This window comes from Ranitomeya imitator, chromosome 5, assembly GCF_032444005.1.
Source record: "Ranitomeya imitator isolate aRanImi1 chromosome 5, aRanImi1.pri, whole genome shotgun sequence".
In the NCBI taxonomy this organism is placed as follows: domain Eukaryota; kingdom Metazoa; phylum Chordata; class Amphibia; order Anura; family Dendrobatidae; genus Ranitomeya; species Ranitomeya imitator.
In genome coordinates, this window is record NC_091286.1 from 667,888,954 (window position 1) to 667,912,689 (window position 23,736).

The 23,736-nt window shown below is 49.4% G+C and overlaps 1 protein-coding gene across 4 annotated transcripts in view; it reads right to left on the bottom strand.

Moving 5' to 3' along the window:
* Positions 1-23,736, bottom strand: part of LOC138638736 (cytochrome P450 2B4-like) — a 509,280-nt gene that overhangs the window by 195,884 nt on the left and 289,660 nt on the right. The window contains exon 2 of one of the 4 annotated variants that reach the window (XM_069728280.1): positions 21,591-21,643. The exons of the other annotated variants lie outside the window; for them this stretch is intronic. Coding sequence (XP_069584381.1) covers positions 21,591-21,611 — 21 coding nt within the window. The 5' untranslated portion in view covers positions 21,612-21,643. The remainder of the gene's footprint in view (positions 1-21,590; positions 21,644-23,736) is intronic. 4 annotated transcript variants of the gene reach the window in all.

Sequence of the window (23,736 nt, forward strand, 5' to 3'; positions counted from 1 at the left end):
CTAGTAATAGATGAAAATCAGCACTGTGTGAACATACCGGTCTACTTTCTCATTTTCTTACTAAAAAGTACAAATCCATTCTGAATGAGCGCACTGATTCCCATTCCACCCGTAATACCCTTGTCATCTGCCATCTTCAAAAGACTTGAAAATAAAAAGAAACAACAATATTCCCCACCTTCCCATGGAGATGCTGTTAATTAATTTGCCCCATGACTGGTCTAGCTCTGCTACAGCTAGATGGCAGGCTGCATGGTTGAATGTGTTTTCATACAATGTGACTATGGGGTTAGTAATGGGGACATCTTATTGACGCCACCACATTACTAACCTCGTCGTTTGATGTCACCTGAAAGTACAAAGGTGACATCAACCCCGTTAAAGGGCAAGTGAGAAGAGCGGGTCTAGGTAACAGAATTGCCTTTTCTAAGGTGGCTGAGAGCTGATGTTTATAGTCTGGGGGGCAGTATCCATGGTCCCTTCCAAGGTTATTAATATCAGCTATCAGCTTTATGCATAGCCTTTGCTGGTTATTAATTCTGGGGGGACCCTACGTCATTTCTTTTAGGGTTCCCCATTTTAACAGCCAGTAAAGGCTAAGTATACAGCTGTGAGCTGATATTAATAGCCTGGGAAGCTACATGGGTATTAAGCCCTTCCCAGGCTGCAAACATCAGCTCCCAGCCATTGGGTTTCCCTCTGCTGGTTAAGAAAATTACGCAGGAGCCCTTGCCATTGTTTTCATAAAAAATTTCTTTTATGAACTAAATAAATGTGATTTTACACTATGCAGCTGCTGAATTGTGGGCTTTTTTATCTATTTATCTAACTATGTAATATATATATATATATATATATATATATATATATGTATATGTATATATGCATAGATATGTACACTAATAAAAAAAAAGGGAAACACTTAGGCCACTTTCACACATCAGGTTTTTGCCGTCAATGGGTCCGTTTTTTTTCCCGACGGATCCGTTTTTTTCTCATAGAGTTGTATTAGCGCTGGATTGCACATGATGTCCCAACGTTTTATCCGGTTTTTGCTGGATCCGTCCAAAAAGCTGTCTCCGGTGGACGGAGAAAACGTTCAGAGGAATGTTTTTTCTGTCCAACGAAAAAATGCCCAGTGAATGAACTGACAAAAAACGGATGAAACTGACATGTGAAATGACGATTCCAGCCACCGAATCTGGTTTTCAATGCATTCTACATTCAAATCATGCACATTTTCGGTTCTCTCTCTCTCTCTCTCCCCCCACCCCGGAACAAGAAGTCACTGAATTCCCAGGTGAAAAACAAAAAAATGGATCCAGCAAAAAAACTGATCCGTCGCATCACTATTTGCGACGGATCTAGTTTTTAACAAATTGGACTGATTGTGCCTGAAGGAAAAAAAACTGATGTGGGAAAGTAGCCTTAAGCAACAGAATACAACTCCAAGTAAATCAATGTTCTGTGAAATCAAACTGTCCACTTAGGAAGCAACACTGTTTGACAATCAATTTCACATGCTGTTGTGCAAAGGGAATAAACAACAGATTGAAATTATTGGCAATTATCAAGATACACTCAATAAAGGAGTGGTTCTGCAGGTGGGGACCACAGACCACATCTCAGTACCAATGCTTTCTGGCTGATGTTTTGGTCACTTTTGAATGTTGGTTGTACTTTCACACTCGAGGTAGCATGAGACTCTACAACCCACACAAGTGGCTCAAGTACTGCAGCTCATCCAGGATGGCACATCAATGCGAGCTGTGGCAACAAGCTTGCTGCGTCTGTCAGCGTAGTGTCCTGTGGCTGGGGGCGCTACTAGGAGACAGGCCAATACACCAGGATATGTGGAGGGGGCCATAAAAGAGCAACTACCCAGCAGTAGGACTGCTACCTCAGCTTTTGTGCAAGGAGGAACTGGAGGAGCACTGCCAGAGCCCTGCAAAATGTCTTCCAGCAGGCCATAAATGTGCATGTGTCTGCAAAAACATTTAGAAACTGACTCCGTAAGGATGGTCTGAGTGCCCGACATCCACAGATGGGGGTTGTGCTCACAGCCCAACACCGTGCATGACGCTTGGCATTTTCCACAGAACACCATAATTGGCAAATTTGCCACTGGTGCCCTGTGCTTTTCACAGATGAAAGCAGGCTCACACTGAACAAGTGTAACAGATGTGACAGAGTCTGGAGAACTCGTGGAAAGTGATCTGCTGCCTGCAACATCCTTCAGCATGACTGATTTCGCCGTGGGTCAGTAATGGTGTGGGGTGGCATTTTTTGGAGGGCCGCACAGCCCTCCATGTGCTCGCCTAAGGTAGCCTGACTGCCATTAGGTACCGAGATGAGATCTTCAGACCTTTTGTGAGACCATATGCTGGTGCAGTTGGCCCTGAATTCCTCCTAATGTTGGAAATGCCAGACCTCATGTTGTTGGAGTGTGTCAGCAGTTCTTGTAAGATAAAGACATTGAAGCTATGGACTGGCCAGCTCGTTCCCGTGACCTGAATCCGATTGAACACATCTGGTCTGGCATTGGCAAAGGGGACAGGGCCTCAAGGGAGTTGTCTGGCAGGGGTACTGGGGTTGGTTGATGGCTTACCCCCTTTCCAGCTGGCAGTGAATGGCTTCCGCACATCTGATTTTAAGTTGGCCTCATGGATGTCGCGATCTGCGTTGCTTTGTCCACGTCTTTTGGCTCCCAGTCCATAACGAACTGTCGCACCTCAGCTGGGCAAAGATATAAGAACTGGTCTTTTATCATCAGGTCCCTCAGAATCTCAAAGGTGTCAACTGACAGTCCTTGGATCCACTTGTCAAAGTGGGTTCTGAGTCCATGCACCACATCTCTGTAACTGTCATGTGGGCCATGTTGGAGGTTCCGGAACTTTTTACGGTAAAACTCAGGAGTTAGCTGGTACTTCTTTATCAGGGTCCGCTTGATTGCCTCATAGTCTCCATCTTGGTATGATGGGAGAGAAGCAAATGCCTCCACGGCTTTTCCTCGTAGCCCTGGGGATAGGCGTCGGGCCTATTGGTCCACAGGTAGCTGGTACTGTCTGCAGGCTTTCTCAAATGCCTGCAGAAAATGTCCAATTCCCCGTCCTTTTCCTTCACAGGAAAGTGCTATGGTCTGGGTTTTGAGAACTGAGTGTTGCTGAACTCGCTGATCTGGAAGGAATGGCACAGCTCTGAGTTGGGCCAGCCACAGTTCATGGTCTCTCTGAGCTTGGGCATCTCGCTCTTATCTCTTTGCCTTCTGCTGCGCTCTTTCCACCTCCCATTGGGCTTGTCTCTCTTGGAACTGCAGGATCAGCTTCAGATGTTCCTCAAGATTATCCATGTGGAGTTGCTCCAAAGCCATCTGCAGGTAGGAGTCCACAATGCCCTGGTTGCCAGTAGTGTCGGCATTCAGCAGGTGGACCTCTGCAGCAGCACTATTTGGGCTTGGGATGGCTCCTGCATCCCCTGGGCTCTGGGGACAGACTACCTCTGCTTCAAGTTTCACCAGTTCCGCGACCATTTGGTCTTTGACTTTGCCTGTGGGGTTAATCTGCTTCAACGTTCAAAGGGCACTCAGAGTGTCCTTGGACTGCTGCCTATTCCAGGCCTCTCCCAGCATAACCATGGTTGCCAAATAAAAGATAGGACAGAAAAACCAAGAGAAGGGGAGGTGATAATTGCTGTTCATACACAGTTTTGTATCAGCACTAAAACACTGAGTTCATTCTCCAAAAATGTTTGCATGGTCCGCGCAAGAACTGTGCAAGTTTTTAGTGACAGTAATTATTGCTCAAACCCGATCACTAATGCATTATGATCCCACCTCTGCCACCAATGTGTCAGAGATCCTATTTCACAATCTCACCTTCAGTTCCTGTTTTGGAACTTGCAGCTCTCTGGTGTCCCCCTTACCCTCAGGTCAGTCAGGGAACTACACATAGGATAAGTAGTCACCAGAAGAGCTGCCTTGCTGTGTACTGGCTATTGGGCATTCTGCAGGGAGGGCGGTATGCCTGTCCCCAGTCTCAGGCAGGTAATACACACATAAAAATCTCCGTACGTCACTGTCAGAGTCTCTCCAAATACCCCAGGGCACACTTTGCTGCCATCAGCTCCTAGTTCTGATATTAAAATCAATATCGGGTCAGGAGTGAACCCAACAGTAGTGTAGTTTTAGCATGGAGGACATGGGAATAAGATTATAGAGCAAAGAAAACAGAACCAGTAAATTTTTATAGTTTTACTCCAGAAAGATAGGCAGTGTTTACAAAAATATAAAAAGATGTTACCAAATGAGACAACTACAGTATATACAATAATTACAAAATAATAGGGATTAAAATATGAAACTTACAGTTATCAGTAGTTTGGAGCGATACCTTCCGAGATCAAGAAGTATCGGTATCGGATTGGATCGGCCGATATCCAAAAAATATCGGATATCGCCGATACCGATACTTGATACCAATGCAAGTCAATGGGACACAAATATCAGAATGTAAATAAGCTCTTTCTGTCCTTCTACATCCTGTTCCAGAGGGGGGGGAGAGTGTGGGCGGTGCGTGGGCGGACACTGTGCGTGTCTGTGTGTGCGGGCGGGGTCTGTGCGGGCCTGCCGGGGATCTGTATGGGCATCTTGGGGCTCTGTGTGGCCTGCCGGGGCTCTGTGCGTGCCAGTCGGGGCTCTGTGCATGCCTGCCGGAGCTCTGTGCAGCGTGCAGGGGTCTGTGCGGGCTTGCCAGGGCTCTGTGCGTGCCTGCCGGGGCTCTGTGCGGCATGCAGGGGTCAGTGCGGGCTTGCCGGGGCTCTGTGCATGCCTGCCGGGGCTCTGTGCGGCATGCAGGGGTCAGTGCGTGCTTGCCGGGGCTCTGTGCTGTGTATAGGGGCTCTGTGCAGGCTTGCCGGGGCTTTGTACGTGCCTGCCAGGGCTCTGTGCAGGCTTGCCAGGGCCCTGTACAGCCTGCCAGGGATCTGTGCGGGCTTGCCCTGGCTCTGTGCGGCGTGCAGGGGTCTGTGCGGGCTTGCCAGGGCTCTGTGTGTGCCTGTCGGGGCTCTGTGCGGCGTGCAGGGGTCTGTGAGGGCTTGCCGAGGCTTTGTGCGTGCCTGCCAGGGCTCTGTGCGAGCTTGCCAGGGCTCTGTGCAGCCTGCCAGGATACTGTACGGGCTTGCCGGGGCTCTGTGTGGTGTGCTGGGGCTCTGTGCGGCGTGCAGGGGTCTGTGCGGGCTTGCCAGGGCTCTGTGCGTGCCTGTTGGGGCTCTGTAAGGCGTGCAGGGGTCTGTGCGGGCTTGCTGGGGCTCTGTGCGGCGTGCCGGGGCTCTGTGCGGGCTTGCCGGGGCTCTGTACGAGCATCCCGGGGCTCAGTGCAGCCTGCCGGAGCTCTGTGCGTGCCTGCCGGGGCTCTGTGCAGCCTGCTGGGGTTCTGTGCGTGCCTGCCGGGGCTCTGTGTGGGCTTGGCAGGGCACTGTGCGTGCCTGCTGGCGCTCTGTGCGGCCTGCCTGGGCTCTGTGTGGCATGCCGGGGCTCGGTGCGTGCCTGCCGGGGCTCTGTGCATGCCTGCTGGGGCTCTGTGCGGTGTGCAGGGGTCTGTGCGGGCTTGCCGGGACTCTCTGCGTGCCTGCCGGGGCTTTGTGCGGCATGCAGGGGTCAGTTTGGGCTTGCCGGGGCTCAGTGCTGTGTGCCGGGCTCTGTGCGGGCTTGCCGGGGCTTTGTGCGTGCCTGCCAGGGCTCTGTGCGGGCTTGCCAGGGCTCTGTGCAGCCTGCCAGGGATCTGTGCGGGCTTGCCGGGGCTCTGTGTGGTGTGTCGGGGCTCTGTGCGGCGTGCAGGGGTCCGTGCGGGCTTGCCGGGGCTCTGTGAGTGCCTGCCGGGGCTCTGTGCGGCGTGCAGGGGTCTGTGCAGGCTTGCCAGGGCTCTGTGCGGCGTGCCGGGGCTCTGTGCGGGCTTGCCGGGGCTTTGTGCGTGCCTGCCAGGGCTCTGTGCGGCCTTGCAGGGGCTCTGTGTGGGCTTGCCGGGGCTCTGTACGGGCATCCCGGGGCTCAGTGCAGCCTGCCGGGGCTCTGTGCGTGCCTGCCGGGGCTCTGTGCAGCCTACTGGGGCTCTGTGCGTGCCTGCCAGGGCTCTGTGCGGGCTTGGCAGGGCACTTTGCATGCCTGCCAGGGCTCTGTGCTGCCTGCCGGGGCTCTGTGCGGCGTGCAGGGGTCTGTGCGGGCTTGCCGGGGCACTGTGCGGCGTGCCGAGGCTCTGTGCGGGCTTGCTGGGGCTCCGTGCGTGCCTGCCGGGGCTCTGTGCGGGCTTGCCAGGGCACTGTGCGTGCCTGCCAGGGATCTGTGCGGCGTGCCGAGGCTCTGTGCGGGCTTGCTGGGGCTCTGTGCGTGCCTGCCGGGGCTCTGTGCGGGCTTGCCAGGGCACTGTGCGTGCCTGCCGGGTCTCTGTGCGGCCTGCCGGGGCTCTGTGCGGCCTGCAGGGGCTCTGTGCGGGCTTGCCGGAGCTCTGTGCGGCGTGCCGGGGCTCTGTGCGTGCCTGCCGGGGCTCTGTGCGGGCTTGCCGGGGCTCTGTGCCGCGTGCTGTGGCTCTGTGCGGGCTTGCCAGGGCTCTGTGCGGCCTGCCAGGGCTCTGTGCGGGGTGTCGGGGATCTGTGCGGGCTTACCGGGGCTCTGTGCGGGCTTGCCAGGGCTCTGTGCGGTCTGCCGGGGGTCTGTGCAGGTTTCGTCCGATGGGACTACAAGTCCCATCGGACGATGCCTGTGACAGTGATTGACACATTAGTCAATGATGGGACAGTAGCAGTCCCTTCATCCGGCTAATGTGTTGAATGTAAAAAAAAAAAACATACATACTACATACATTACATTCATACATTACATATACAATACATACATGCAGACATACAGTACATTAAATATAGATTACATATTCACCATTACTTGTCACTTTGTTCCCCAAAGCCAGTGTCATCTATAAAAAAGTTTAAAATAACAAACAACCAATATACTCACTGTCCGCAGAAATCCACGCATGTCCCACGACGATCTCCCATGGAGAGCAGCAGCATCAGCTGATTCGACCACTATCTAGGGGCTCCAGGAAATCAAAGATGAGAGGAGGTATCCTTCCGCACTGTATTCCTCCGCCGCTGTAAAAAAATAGTCCCTAGTCTCACTTTTGGCATTGCTGTGTGAGAAATTTTCCCACGCAGCAATTGCCATAAAGTGAGACTTTGTCCTAAGGTAACCTCTCAGTGATGCGCTGCAGGAGCCATTGTCTCCTGTCAGTGTGTCAATGAGGGTCCTGTAGAGCAGTGACATCACCCGATTCTATAGGTGAGATCATCGTGGGACACTCGATATTAATTGGACTACGGCGGACAGGTAGTATACGGTTTATTATTTTACATTTTTTGCAGGTGCTGAAGTATGGTAAGTATGGTTAAATGACGAATGTTAAAATACTTTTTTCCTAATGTGTGTGTGTTTTATTAACCCTTTATTACTATTGGATTAATAATGGATAGGCATCTTTTTGATGCCTCTCCGTTATTAACCCGGCATAATGTCACCTTACAATAGTAAGGTGACATTAACCCCTTATTACCCCATATCCCACCGCTACACGGGAGTGGGAAGAGAGGGGCTAAGTGCCGGAATTGGCACAACTTACAGATGCACCATTTCTGCGGCGGCTGCGGACTGGTATTTGTAGCCGGGAAGGCCAATATCCATGGCCCCTCTCTAGGCTACGAATATCAGCCCGCAGCTGTCTGCGTAGCCTTTCTGGCTATAAAATATAGGGGGACCCCACGTCATTTTTTTCTGTGCGGCATGCAGGGGACAGTGCATGCTTGCCGGGGCTCTGTGCTGTGTGCCGGGGCTCTGTGCAGGCTTGCCGGGGCTTTGTGCATGCCTGCCAGGGCTCTGTGCAGGCTTGCCAGGGCCCTGTACAGCCTGCCAGGGATCTGTGCGGGCTTGCCCGGGCTCTGTGTGGTGTGCCGGGGCTCTGTGCGGCGTGCAGGGCTCTGTGCGAGCTTGCCAGGGCTCTGTGCAGCCTGCCAGGGATCTGTGTGGGTTTGCCGGGGCTCTGTGTGGTGTGCTGGGGCTCTGTGCGGCGTGCAGGGGTCTGTGCAGCCTTGCCAGGGCTCTGTGTGTGCCTGTCGGGGCTCTGTGCGGCGTGCAGGTGTCTGTGCGGGCTTGCCGGGGCTCTGTGCGGCGTGCCGGGGCTCTGTGCGGGCTTGCCGGGGCTTTGTGCGTGCCTGCCAGGGTTCTGTGCGGGCTTGCCGGGGCTCTGTGCGGGCTTGCCGGGGCTCTGTACGGGCATCCCGGGGCTCAGTGCAGCCTGCTGGAGCTCTGTGCGTGACTGCCGGGGCTCTGTGCAGCCTGTAGGGGTTCTGTGCGTGCCTGCCGGGGCTCTGTGTGGGCTTGGTAGGGCACTGTGTGTGCCTGCTGGGGCTCTGTGCGGCCTGCCTGGGCTCTGTGCGGCATGCCGGGGCTTGGTGCGTGCCTGCCGGGGCTCTGTGCGTGCCTGCTGGGGCTCTGTGCGGTGTGCAGGGGTCTGTGCGGGCTTGCCGGGACTCTGTGCGTGCCTGCCGGGGCTTTGTGCGGCATGCAGGGGTCAGTGGGGGCTTGCCGGGGCTCAGTGCTGTGAGCCCGGCTCTGTGCGGGCTTGCCGGGGCTTTGTGCGTGCCTGCCAGGGCTCTGTGCGGGCTTGCCAGGGCTCTGTGCAGCCTGCCAGGGATCTGTGCGGGCTTGCCGGGGCTCTGTGTGGTGTGCTGGGGCTCTGTGCGGCATGCAGGGGTCTGTGCGGGCTTGCCAGGGCTCTGTGAGTGCCTGCCGGGGCTCTGTGCGGCGTGCAGGGGTCTGTGCAGGCTTGCCAGGGCTCTGTGCGGCGTGCCGGGGCTCTGTTCGGGCTTGCCGGGGCTTTGTGCGTGCCTGCCAGGGCTCTGTGCGGCCTTTCAGGGGCTCTGTTTGGGCTTGCCGGGGCTCTGTACGGTCATCTCGGGGCTCAGTGCAGCCTGCCGGGGCTCTGTGCGTGCCTGCCGGGGCTCTGTGCAGCCTGCTGGGGCTCTGTGCGTGCCTGCCAGGGCTCTGTGCGGGCTTGGCAGGGCACTGTGCGTGCCTGCCGGGGCTCTGTGCGGCCTGCCAGGGCTCTGTGCGGCGTGCAGGGGTCTGTGCAGGCTTGCCGGGGCTCTGTGCGGCGTGCCGAGGGTCTGTGCGGGCTTGCTGGGGCTCTGTGCGTGCCTGCCGGGGCTCTGTGCGGGCTTTCCAGGGCACTGTGTGCCTGCCGGGGCTCTGTGCGGCCTGCCGGGGCTCTGTGCGTGCCTGCCGGGGCTCTGTGCGGGCTTGGCAGGGCACTGTGCGTGCCTGCCAGGGCTCTGTGCGGCCTGCCAGGGCTCTGTGCGGCGTGCAGGGGTCTGTGCGGGCTTGCCTGGGCTCTGTGCGGCGTGCCGAGGCTCTGTGCGGGCTTGCCAGGGCACTGTGCGTTCCTGCCGGGGCTCTCTGCGGCATGCCAAGGCTCTGTGCGGGCTTGCTGGGGCTCTGTGCGTGCCTGTCGGGGCTCTGTGCGGGCTTGCCAGGGCACTGTGCGTGCCTGCCGGGGCTTTGTGCGGCCTGCCGGGGCTCTGTGCGGCCTGCAGGGGCTCTGTGCGGGCTTGCCGGAGCTCTGTGCGGCGTGCCGGGGCTCTGTGTGTGCCTGCCGGGGCTCTGTGCGGCATGCAGGGGTCTGTGCGGGCTTGCCGGGACTCTGTGCCGCGTGCCGTGGCTCTGTGCTGGCTTGCCATGGCTCTGTGCGGCCTGTCGGGGCTCTGTGCGGGCTTGCCGGGGCTCTGTGCGGGGTGCCGTGGCTCTGTGCGGGCTTGCCGGGGCTCTGAGCGGGCTTGCCAGGGCTCTGTGCGGTCTGCCGGGGGTCTGTGCAGGTTTCGTCCGATGGGACTACAAGTCCCATCGGACGATGCCTGTGACAGTGATTAACACATTAGTCAATGATGGGACAGTAGCAGTCCCTTCATCCGGCTAATGTGTTGAATGTAAAAAAAAAAAAACATACATACTACATACATTACATTCATACATTACATATACAATACATACATGCAGACATACAGTACATTAAATATAGACTACATATTCACCATTACTTGTCACTTTGTTCCCCAAAGCCAGTGTCATCTATAAAAAAGTTTAAAATAACAAACAACCAATATACTCACTGTCGGCAGAAATCCACACATGTCCCACGACGATCTCCCATGGAGAGCAGCAGCATCAGCTGATTCGACCACTATCTAGGGGCTCCAGGAAATCAAAGATGAGAGGAGGTATCCTTCCGTACTGTATTCCTCCGCCACTGTAAAAAAAATAGTCCCTAGTCTCACTTTTGGCATTGCTGTGTGAGAAATTTTCCCACGCAGCAATTGCCATAAAGTGAGACTTTGTCCTAAGGTAACCTCTCAGTGATGCGCTGCAGGAGCCATTGTCTCCTGTCAGTGTGTCAATGAGGGTCCTATAGAGCAGTGACATCACCCGATTCTATAGGGGAGATCATCGTGGGACACTCGATATTAATTGGACTACGGCGGACAGGTAGTATACGGTTTATTATTTTACATTTTTTGCAGGTGCTGAAGTATGGTAAGTATGGTTAAATGACGAATATTAAAATACTTTATTCCTAATGTGTGTGTTTTATTAACCCTTCATTACTATTGGATTAATAATGGATAGGCATCTTTTTGATGCCTCTCCGTTATTAACCCGGCTTAATGTCACCTTACAATAGTAAGGTGACATTAACCCCTTATTACCCCATATCCCACCGCTACACGGGAGTGGGAAGAGAGGGGCTAAGTGCCGGAATTGACACAACTTACAGATGCGCCATTTCTGGGGCGGCTGCGGACTGGTATTTGTAGCCGGGAAGGCCAATATCCATGGCCCCTCTCTAGGCTACGAATATCAGCCCGCAGCTGTCTGCGTAGCCTTTCTGGCGATAAAATATAGGGGGACCCCACGTCATTTTTTTGGGGTAGTCACCTTATTTTAATAGTCATTAAAGGCTACGCAAACAGCTGCATGCTGATATTCATAGCAGGCTACAAATATTGGCCCCCGCCGTCGGCTTTCCCCCTCTGGCGCAGAAAATTGTGCGGGAGCCCACGCCATTGTTTTCCATTTTTTTTTTAATTCAACGCTCATTAAGGAATCTTTCACAATTGTGTCGGTACGGGTCCGTAGCTATGCGTCGGCCCGACGTACCGACGCGTGTTGTGAAATTTGTAAACGACGTGGGCAGTGGTTGCAGTTTTTCAACGCATCCGCTGCCCATTCTGAAGTCCGGGGAGGAGGGGGCGGAGTTTCAGCCACCCATGCGCGGTTGAAAATGGCGGACGCGATGGATAAAAAACGTTCACTTGAACATTTTTTCATGCCGACGGTCTGCCAAAACACGACGGATCCGTTGCACGACGGACGCGACGTGTGACCATCCGTAGTGATCTGTCGCTAATACAAGTCTATGGGTAAAAAACAAATCCTGCGAGCACATTTGCAGGATCCATTTTTTTCCCAAAACGACAGATTGCTAAAAACGCAAGTGTGAAAGTAGCCTTAGAAGCATCAGCCTTTCTATTACATATCTATGGATTTATCTATCTATAGATATATTTATAGATAGATATATCTATAGATACATAGATGTATCTATCCATATATATGGCGGCTTTCACACATCAGGTTTTTGCCGTCAGGCACAATCCGATGAGTTTTGAAAAAAAACGTAACTGGCGGAAAAAAACGGATCCGGTGGAAAAAAACGAATCCTGTGGAAAAAAAAAATGGATCCGGCAGAAAAAAACGGATCTGGTGGAAAAAACGGATCCTGCGGAAGAAAAACGGTCTGGTGGAAAAAAAATCCTGCGGAAAAAAACGGATCCGGTGGAAAAAAATAAATCCGGCAGAAAAAAACTGATCCTGCGGAAAAAAAATGGATTTGGTTGAAAAAAACGGATCCGGTGGAAAAAACAAATCCTGCAAAAAAAACGGATCCGGCGAAAAAAATGGATCCGGTGGAAAAAAAGGATCCTGTGGAAAAAAAAGCATCCGGTGGAAAAAACGGATCCTGCGGAAAAAAATGATCCTGCAAATGTGCCCGCAGGATGCGTTTTTTACCCATAGACTAGTATTAGCGATGGATCGCCACACATCACGTCCATCGTGAAACGGATCCGTCATGTTTTGGCAGATCGTCGGCACAAAAAAACGTTCAAGTGAACGTTTTTTTGTCCGTAGCGTCTGCCATTTTCTACCGCACATGCGTGGCCGAAACTCCGCCCCATCCTCCCCGGACTTCAGAATGGGCAGCAGATGCGTTAAAAAACTGCATTCACTGCCCACATCGTGCACAAATTTCGCAACGTGCGTCGGTAAGTCGGCCCGACGCATAGCTACGGACCCGTACCGACGCCCACAGCTGTCTGCGTAGCCTTTACTGGCTATTGAAATCGGGGGACCCCCCCAAAAAATGACGTGGGGTCCCCCTATATTTTATAGCCAGAAAGGCTATGCAGACAGATGCGGGCTGATATTCATAGCCTAGAGAGGGGCAATGGATATTGCCCCCCCCCCCCCCCGGCTACAAGTACCAGTCTGCAGCCGCCCCAGAAATGGCACATCTGTAAGATGCGCCAATTCCGGCACTTAGCCCCTCTCTTCCCACTCCCGTGTAGTGGTGGGATATGGGGTAATTAGGGGTTAATGTCACCTTGCTATTGTAAGGTGACATTAAGCTGGGTTAATAACGGAGAGGCGTCAAAAAGACGCCTATCCATTATTAATCCAATAGTAATAAAGGGTTAATAAAACACACACATTAGGAAAAAAGTATTTTAATATTCTTCATTTAACCATACTTACCATTAGGGTTGAGCGACCTTTACTTTTAAAGGATCGGGTCGGGTTTCACGAAACCCGACTTTTTCAAAAGTCGGGTCGAGTGAAATCGGCCGATCCTATAAAAAAGTCGGGGTCGGGGTCGGCCGAAACCTGAAACCCAATGCAGTGCATTGGGTTTCCATGGTTCCCAGGGTCTGTAGGAGCGGAAACTCTCCTTCAGGCCCTGCGATCCATATTTTAGTGTAAAATAAAGAATTAAAATAAAAAATATCGCAATACTTACCCTCTGACGCGCCCTGGTACTAACCGGGAACCTTCCTTCCTTAGAATCAGCCTTCCAGGACCTTGCGGTGACGTCGCGGTGACGTCGCGGAGACGTCGCGGCTTGTGATTGGCCGCGCGGCCGCCCATGTGACTGCTCGCGCGACCAATCACAAACTGCGACGTCACCGAAGGTCCTGGAAGGGCTGATTCTTAGGAAGGAAGGCTGCCGGAAAGAAGCAGGGTGCGTCCGAGGGTGAGTATATTCCTATTAGGTATATACTCACCCTCGGACGCGCCCTGCTTCTTTCCGACAGCCTTCCTTCCTAAGAATCAGCCCTTCCAGGACCTTCGGTGACGTCGTGGTGACGTCGCGGCTTGTGATTGGTCGCGCGAGCGGTCACATGGGCGGCCGCGCGGCAATCACAAGCCGCGACGTCACCGCGACGTCACCGCAAGGTCCTGGAAGGCTGATTCTAAGGAAGGAAGGTTCCCGGTTAGTACCAGGGTGCGTCAGAGGGTAAGTATTGGGATTTTTTTTATTTTAATTCTTTATTTTACACTTAAATCTGAATTCCGATACCAATTCCCGATATCTTAAACATATCGGGAATCGGTATCGGAATTCCGATTCTAGATTCAAAAGATCGCCGACTTCATGGCCGACCCCACACAGGGGTCGGGTCGGGTTTCATGAAACCCGACCTTGCCAAAGGTCGGCAACTTTTGAAAATTTTTGACCCGTTTCGCTCAACCCTACTTACCATACCTCAGCACCTGCAAAAAACATAAAATAATAAACCGTATACTACCTGTCCGCCGTAGTCCAATTTATATCGAGTGTCCCACGACCATCTCCCCTATATAACAGTGACATCGGGTGATGTCACTGCTCCATAGGACCCTCAGTGACACACTGACAGGAGACAATGGCTCCTGGAGTGCATCACTGAGGGGTTACCTTAGGACAAAGTCTCACTTTATGGCAATTGCTGCATGGGAAAATTTCTCACACAGCAAAGCCAAAAGTGAGACTACGGACTATTTTTTTACTGTGGCAGAGGAATACAGTGCGGAAGGATACCTTTCTCCCGTCATTGGATTCCTGGAGCCCCTAGAGAGCGGTCGCATCAGCTGATGCTGCTGCTCTCCACGGGAGATCATCGTGGGATATTCATGGATTTCTGCGGACAGGGAGTATATTGGTTGTTTGCTATTTTAAACTTTTTTACAGATGATACTGGCTTCAGGGAACAAAATGACAAGTAATGGTGAGTATGTAATCTATGTTTAATGTACTGTATGTCTGTATGTATGTATTGTATGTAATCTATGAATGTATTGTATGTAGTATGTATGTAGTATGTATGTATGTATGTAGTATGTATGTAGTATGTTGTATGTATGTATTAAGTATGTAGTATGTAGTATGTATGTAGTATGTATGTAGCAAGTATGTTGTATGTATGTTGTATGTATGTAGTATGTTTGTTGTTTGTCCCATCGGACGATGCCTGCACAGACCCCCAGCAGCCCGCTCAGAGCCCCGGCAGGCATGCACAGAGCCCCGGCACACATGCACAGAGCCTCGGCAGGCACGCACAGAGCCCCGGCAGCCCGCACAGAGCCCCGACAAGCCATCATGAGCCCCGGCAGGCACGCACAGAGCCCCGGCAGGCACGCACAGAGCCCCAGCAAGCCCGCACAGAGCCCCTGGCAGGCCGCACAGAGCCCCGGCAAGCTTGCACAGAGCCCCGGCAAGCCCACACAGAGCCCCGGCAGGAAGCTCACAGTCACAGCAAGCCCGCATAGAGCCCCCGGCAGACATGCACAGAGCCCTGGCAGGTCCGCACTGAGCCCCGGCAGGCCGCACAGAGCAACGGCACGCCGCACAGAGCCCCAGCATGCTGCACAGGGCCCCGGCACGCCGCACAGAGCCCCGGCAAGCTTGCACAGAGCCCTGGAAGGCACGCACAGTGCCCCGGCAGGCACACACAGACTCCTCACTGTCACGCACAGAGCCCGCCCGCACACACACACACACGCAGTCTCCACCCACGCACTGCCCACACTCCATTATAGTGCATCATTGCACTATGGAAACTTCCGATTCCGGTATCCGATATTGCAAAAATATCGGAAATCAGTATCGGAATTCCGATACAGCAAATATCAGCCGATACCCGATATTTGCAGTATCGGAATGCTCCACAGTAGTTATCAGTCAATGCCATGCCATGTGGAGGAGGGGGAGGGGAAACGTCCCAAATCAACAGGTAAAAATGCCCAGCCTCTGATTCTGATTCTCTGGGCAGAAAGACAACTTCATAATTGGGCTTCATTGTATTCAGCACCATGCATTTGATTCAGACGTAGTCTGATCCAGGCATCTTTCAAATTACTTCTTTCAAATTACAGATTTCTAATTACACTACTATGAATTAGACTAGAATTCTAAGATGCATTTGGCTGCTCGCCACCATAACTCTTCTAATATTGTCATCATCTTCATCACCATCACCATCTATATCATCTAATCCTAATCAAGTTATCTCCTCTTCCCACAGGTATGCTCTGAATGTACACATCTTTCCATGGCTCCTGACTGTTTGCGAGTTGCATTTACTCCCTCTCTGGTATGCTCTGAATGTACACATTTTTTATTTTTTTTTTATTTTTTTTTTTTTTCAAATTTTTCAAAATACATGAACAGAAAAAGCATGATACATGAATCTGAGACATGCTGTTACAGACTGCTGAATAGGATAAATTCTACCAAACAGATGTATCAAATTGAGTATATTGTTCATCGGAGGAGTCCGTAGCTTTGGGTATTTGCATAAATTCCGGTGGCGAAAGGGGGACATACATTAACATAAGAACAGAGAACGACAAAACCGTAAAGGGGGAGGGAGGAGAGGGGGGTTGGAGGATTGGGATGTACCGGAAGGGATGTAGTGGTCAAGTAGAAATTCCTGAATAACAAAACATTCGTCAGCGGAAGACGGGTATAAGACCTTAAAACACCAAGAAATAGTCAGGTAAATTCGACCAACTGTAAAAGAGTGCTAGTGAGAATATAAATTAATACTAGAATAGCCAGGTGAATGAGCGATGCCCGGGTCCATCACAGTGTAGTGTTATGAAACATGGTGGAATCTCTGGAGAACAAAATTGTATAGCTAAGTAGAATATCTGGTGGAAGACAGTGAAGTAGAGCTAGTCGACATTTGCCATGGCAACCATGTCCGAAAGAATTTGTCGTGTGAATGAGAATCCCAGCTGGACAATTCCTCCATCCTACAGATGTCCTGGACTTTTTTGGTCCATTCATCAATATGAGGGGGGTTCATTTGTCTCCAATGTAAGGAGATCAAGTGTTTGGCTGCGGCTATTAGAAGAGGAAGAAGGTCATGTTTTTTCGGCTTGTAAGACATCGTGGGAAGCGAGAGTAGTATTTCTTGGGGTGTTAGGTTGTGTGTTATTAAACCAATTTGGCGGAGTCGGTCGAAGACATCTTTCCAGAATTTAGTGATAGCTGGGCATGACCAGAATATGTGTGATAACGAGCCCTTTGAACTCATACACCTCCAACAAAGAGGAGAGTCTGATAGGCCCAGATGATAGAGCGACTCGGGGGTTCTATACCATCTGGAGAGGACTTTAAAAGCATTCTCCTGTAACAGGACACATCTTGAGAACCCGTGTGAGTGTCTTAGTACTTGTTCTGTTTCCCTACTGGAGAGAGATATGTTCAACTCAGACTCCCAAGAGGATAAGTATAAGGGTTTAAATTTAGTAGGAGGGGAGATTAAATTATGGTATAGTTTAGATATTAATTTAGGGGGTGTGGGATTGAGTTTGAGTATAAGCTCCAACCAAAGCCAGTCTGGGTTGATTTGGGTATTTGACTTGAGTTTAGACATGATGTGTTGGACATGGTGTACTTGTATGAAATCTCGGGGTCGCTTCCTGGCTTCACAAGGCCAACCATTTGTACAGTGGATTTGATTAGAAAGTAAGTGGGAAATTGGGAGGTTCGGTAATGAATCCCAGAGGTCAAATGCATCTATGTATTTTGGTTCGATGAGCCAAGGCACGACCCCCAGAGGTATGTTATCCAAAAAGAGACAATGTGGCCAGTTGTTTGGGATCAGCTTCCTCCTGATGGATAGTGTGTTGCTAGTTATTTCTTCTAGGGAATTTTGCGGGGGGACGGCTGGGGTCCAGAGGTATTTTCCAGCCCCACTTCCTAGTAGTAAGAGTTCAAGGTTAGGGATTTGTTGGGAAAGTCTAGGTTTGACCAGATGTAACCACCTGGCTAAATGGATTGCCCGATAGTAAGTCTCAAAATGAGGGAGTCCAAGCCCTCCTTTCTTTTTCGGGAGTGAGAGGATTTTGAATGGGAGTCTTGGTCTTTTGCCCCTCCAAACATATCCTTTGACTATTTTATTGATTGCTGTAAAGAAAGTCTTGGGAAGAGGTATAGGAATCATGTTCATATGGTATAAAATCTTTGGTAGGATGTATGATTTGATTATAGTAACATAGTAACATAGTAACATAGTTAGTAAGGCCGAAAAAAGACATTTGTCCATCCAGTTCAGCCTATATTCCATCATAATAAATCCCCAGATCTACGTCCTTCTACAGAACCTAATTGTATGATACAATATTGTTCTGCTCCAGGAAGACATCCAGGCCTCTCTTGAACCCCTCGACTGAGTTCGCCATCACCACCTCCTCAGGCAAGCAATTACAGATTCTCACTGCCCTAACAGTAAAGAATCCTCTTCTATGTTGGTGGAAAAACCTTCTCTCCTCCAGACGCAAAGAATGCCCCCTTGTGCCCGTCACCTTCCTTGGTATAAACAGATCCTCAGCGAGATATTTGTATTGTCCCCTTATATACTTATACATGGTTATTAGATCGCCCCTCAGTCGTCTTTTTTCTAGACTAAATAATCCTAATTTTGCTAATCTATCTTGGTATTGTAGTTCTCCCATCCCCTTTATTAATTTTGTTGCCCTCCTTTGTACTCTCTCTAGTTCCATTATATCCTTCCTGAGCACCGGTGCCCAAAACTGGACACAGTACTCCATGTGCGGTCTAACTAGGGATTTGTACAGAGGCAGTATAATGCTCTCATCATGTGTATCCAGACCTCTTTTAATGCACCCCATGATCCTGTTTGCCTTGGCAGCTGCTGCCTGGCACTGGCTGCTCCAGGTAAGTTTATCATTAACTAGGATCCCCAAGTCCTTCTCCCTGTCAGATTTACCCATTGGTTTCCCATTCAGTGTGTAATGGTGACATTGATTCCTTCTTCCCATGTGTATAACCTTACATTTATCATTGTTAAACCTCATCTGCCACCTTTCAGCCCAAGTTTCCAACTTATCCAGATCCATCTGTAGCAGAATACTATCTTCTCTTGTATTAACTGCTTTACATAGTTTTGTATCATCTGCAAATATCGATATTTTACTGTGTAAACCTTCTACCAGATCATTAATGAATATGTTGAAGAGAACAGGTCCCAATACTGACCCCTGCGGTACCCCACTGGTCACAGCGACCCAGTTAGAGACTATACCATTTATAACCACCCTCTGCTTTCTATCACTAAGCCAGTTACTAACCCATTTACACACATTTTCCCCCAGACCAAGCATTCTCATTTTGTGTACCAACCTCTTGTGCGGCACGGTATCAAACGCTTTGGAAAAATCGAGATATACCACGTCCAATGACTCACCGTGGTCCAGCCTATAGCTTACCTCTTCATAAAAACTGATTAGATTGGTTTGACAGGAGCGATTTCTCATAAACCCATGCTGATATGGAGTTAAACAGTTATTCTCATTGAGATAATCCAGAATAACATCCCTCAGAAACCCTTCAAATATTTTACCAACAATAGAGGTTAGACTTACTGGCCTATAATTTCCAGGTTCACTTTTAGAGCCCTTTTTGAATATTGGCACCACATTTGCTATGCGCCAATCCTGCGGAACAGACCCTGTCGCTATAGAGTCCCTAAAAATAAGAAATAATGGTTTATCTATTACATTACTTAGTTCTCTTAGTACTCGTTTATCCTCCCAATCCATGAGATGTATGGTAAGTCATAGGCTTTAATGAGTGTTTGGAGATTGTCTAAAAGGGGTTCAAAATTGTGCTTATAAAGGGTAGAGGGGTTTGCAGTGAGAAAGACACCTAGGTATTTCAATTTGTCTGTGAGCCATTTAAAGGGGGTAGACTTTTTGAGATGCAGGATTACCTCATCTGGCAATGAAACGTTCATGACTTCTGATTTGTGCATATTTACTTTGAAGTTGGAGATAACCCCAAACTCATCAAGAAGTTTCGAAATGGAGGGGAATGCAGACTTAGGATTTGAGATCAAGATCATAAGATCATCTGCAAAAGCAGCTGTTTTAAATTCTGTGTGTTCCACAGTTAGTCCTCTTATTGACTCCTCCTGTCTTATTCTCTGTATTAACGTCTCCATAACCAACACAAAAGAGTCGGGGAGAGAGGGCAGCCCTGCCTGGTCCCATTCCCTATCTCAAAAGGATCCGAAAGCAGCCCGTTGACTCTAACTCTAGCGTATGGAGCTGAATACAGAGTCATGATGGCATCAATAAGAGGTTGTGGGAAGTCAAACTTCCGTAGAGTGCATACCATGTAATGCCAACTGACTCTGTCAAAGGCCTTCTCGGCGTCAGTTGATAATAGAGCCAACGGGGTTCCGGAGCGTCTGGCATGCGAGATAGCTAAAAGGATTTTTAATGTGTTGCCCTTCCCTTCACGACCTCTGACAAACCCCACCTGGTCAGGGTGTATCAGGGACTCAAGAACACTGTTGATCCTAGATGCAAGAATTTTAGCCCAAAGTTTTAGATCAGTGTTCAATAGAGATATTGGGCGATAGTTGCTGCACTGGCTACCGTCTCTCCCGTCTTTGGGGATAACAGATATGTGTGCTTCTAAAGTCTGTTTGGTTGGGGGAGTTCCTGTAAGAAAGGAGTTAAACAGAGAAGTCAGATGTGGGAGGAGTGGTCCGAGAATTTTTTGTAGTATGACACTGGAAATCCATCTGGGCCAGGAGTTTTATTAGTTGCCATGTTTTGTAAAGTGTCGCTAATTTCTTGATTGGTGACTTGGGTCAGAAGGGCCACCTGATCTTTGGCATGAACCTTTGGAAGGGAAAGGGGGGCTAGGAATTCCTGAATCCTGTCCGTCGCCGCCACATCTGGGTCTTTATATACATGCTTTATAAATTTACTGTCCTTCTGTTTTTTAAGAAGGTGAGAGGTCAGCTTGCTATTTTTGTTTCCGTGCATAAAGAATCTATGTCTACAGTGCATGAAAATCTTAGCAGATTTGACATTAAGCAAGTCCTTTAACCTGACGCGAAGGTCGACTAGCTCCCGCTGAAGATCCTGCGTTCCAGTTTTTTTATGGAGACGTTCTGTGATTGCGATTTGATGCAAAAGAGACATCATCTCTTTATCTCTCTGTTTTTTTACGTGAGCTCCAATTGAAATGAGTTCACCCCGGAGTACCGCTTTGTGAGCCTCCCATATGTTGGGTGTTAGTGGACCATCTGTAACATTTTCTATAAAATATCTTGAAAGTGCGTACTTTATTTTCTCTAGGTTTTGTGGGTTATCTAATAGGGACTCGTTTAGTCTCCAAGATGTTGCTGGCCGGGGCAAGGTGTCAATAGCAATGTCTATGAAGATCGGTGCGTGGTCTGAAATTGTTATAGAGCCTATGTTGGCGGATTTAATTAGATTTAAGGATCGCGATTGTGTCAATAGGAGGTCAATACGATGGTAGGATGAGTGAGGGGGGAGAAAAATGTGAAGTCCTTGGTGGTAGGATGAATGATACGCCATGGGTCAATGAGATGTAGGGTGGATAGTTTGTTCAGGAGGTTATGCCTTAATTTTTGTGATACAAAGGACAGGCCACTTGATGAGTCAATCTCGGGATTTAAGGTGATGTTAAAATCTCCACCTACTATTGATAATCCCTCGGTGAAAAGTTGTAATACCTCTAATGTTTTCGTTATCCACTGAACCTGGTGAATATTGGGTGCATAGAGGTTGGCGAATGTGATCAGGGTATTGGCTAGATGTCCCTTATCAAAAATATATCTCCCCTCATGGTCAGTTAACGTGTCTTTGGGCGAGAACGGTAGACCTTTTTTTAGTGCTATACTAACACCCTTGGACGCAGAGGAGTTGCAGCTGTTAAACCATGTTGGATATGGGGAGAAGGATGTGTTAGGTACCCTACCGCTTTTAAAGTGTGTTTCCTGGAAAAAGGCTACTTGAGTTTTTTCAGGAGATTGAGAATTTGGTTTCTTTTTGCGGGCGTGTTGAGGCCCTTTACGTTAAAGGAGGCAACTGTGATGGACCCGGTGCTCACCTTACTATTCGCACTCATCATGTCTTGGAGAGAAGATTATCCCATCTCGGTACCTGGGAAAAGAGGGGAAAAACGTGAACAACAACATATTTACATTTAAATGCTCGCCCATCGCAGGGGGGGGGGGGAAGAGTACCCAGACATAGGCGAGGGGTAGTCCAAGTTGTGATCTGGTCTATAGCAATGAAAAATACATTAAAGTGATTTAAAGATAAAAAACTTTAGAATGGCAGATGCAGTTATCCGAAAAAAAACAAAACAGTCCAAACAACTACTCTAATTCACCAAATAATTGACATAAGGAGGAATAGGGTTTTCATGGTGGGTGTTTCTTAGGATCTTGTTTCTTGACTTTAGGAGAAGTGTGTTTCTTCCTTTGTGACCATTCCAAGGGCTTCTTCATTGGGGGCAGGCTCCAGTCGGAGTCGACTGGCATCCAGGAGGGTATATTTATTGGTGAAATGTCTAGAGTTTCCCAGGCCTTTTGAAGGTCCTCTGGAGTGCGGATCGTAATTTGACGATTAGCGATGTTTACTGCAAGGCCGAATGGGAAAAGCCATTTATATGTCAAGTTCTTGGCCTTCAGGGCGGCAAGGAGGGGTTTGAGGATTCTTCTTTTTGCTAAAGTGGAAGGGGCTAAGTCCTGGAAAAGCTGTATTTGTGAGTTTTCATGTAGAATTTTGTCTTGTTCTCTAGCGCCTGCTAGGATCGCGGCTGTATCCACATAGCTAAGAAGTCCACAGATAATATCTCTAGGTGGTTCTTCAGGCTTTGGTTTAGGTCTCAGAGCACGATGGACCCTTTCAATTACAACTTTGGAGGCTCTCTCTGGTCCCAAAAGGTTAGCGAAAATTTCTTTAGCCACCTTGTCTAGTGCCTCTCGGGCAATGGATTCCGGGACCCCTCTAATCCGAATATTCTTCCTCCTGCTCCTGTTTTCTTGGTCCTCAACAGCTAGTAGTGCTGCGTTCAGATGTTGTTGTTGCTTAAGAGCTTGTTCGTTTAGGCAGGTAACAGCATCTGCCATGTCAACGTTTGCGGATTCAAGGGACTCGACTCTGTGACCTAGATGTTGAAGATCAGAGCGCATACCTGAGACCTCTTCCATGAGTGGCTTCATGTTTTGGGCCATCAGTTTTCTCATCAAGGCTCTAGAGATCGGGGCAATGTCTCCTGTAGTGGAATCGCTGTCAGAGTCTGCCTCACTGGGGTCTGATTCATCAATGTTTTCGGATGAAATCGCTTTTTTGAGGGATCGTCTAGCTGGGGTTTGAGAAACCTCATTTTTTCTTTTCAGATATGAGTCAAGAGCACCATGAGCACCTTTTTTCTGGTCATCTGCCATAGTTTTATTTGCTGACTTTCCACGTTCTTTCTGTGATTTAACCATTTTGAAGCTGCTTGTAAACGTGACGTGCTGCGATCACAACTTGGACATGAAGGAGAAAACCTATTTACATATTGAAATGGACTTAAAGCATATTTTCAGAGTGGACACTAGATGTCACTCTGAGATCAAAAAAAAAAAAAAAAAAGTCTAGTTGAGACTGTAGAATTTCCCTCTCATGCGGGATTAGATATTGCACAGAGAATCCAGTTATTGAAGCAGATGAATATTAGGCAGCAACTTATAACGTTATAGATTTAGGAAAAAAAAAACAAACAAAAAAAAACAAATAAAATTGTATAAAGAAATATGAGAAACCTAATAAAGTAAAAGAAAAATTAAGTTGGAGTAGCAGTACTTATGAGTCACCAGAAGATGGCAGTGGAGAACTGTGCCTTTTTTTCCTTTTTTCCCATTAGCTCTCTACCTGCTGATAACAATAAGATGTAGCAGAGTTGAATGAGTATAAGTTGTCACTCAGATGAGACATTCGGTGTCACAATGCAGTGGTGCATAATCCGTCTCAACACTGATCTCCCGAGGGTTAATATCACCTCTAGCTATATAAAGGTCTCTGGTGTTCATAAATGCTTTATGGGTGCCGCGGATTTGTTATCCATATGGGTGCACTGCCCTGTTGTATTCCCTGATGACATTTGTTATGGGGCAGCAAGTGAGAGCAGAGGATACTCCTCCGTGGGGAAGTAGATAGTTCAAAGCGGGCCGCCACCTCTTTCACTTTCAGCAATGGCGGGGCTT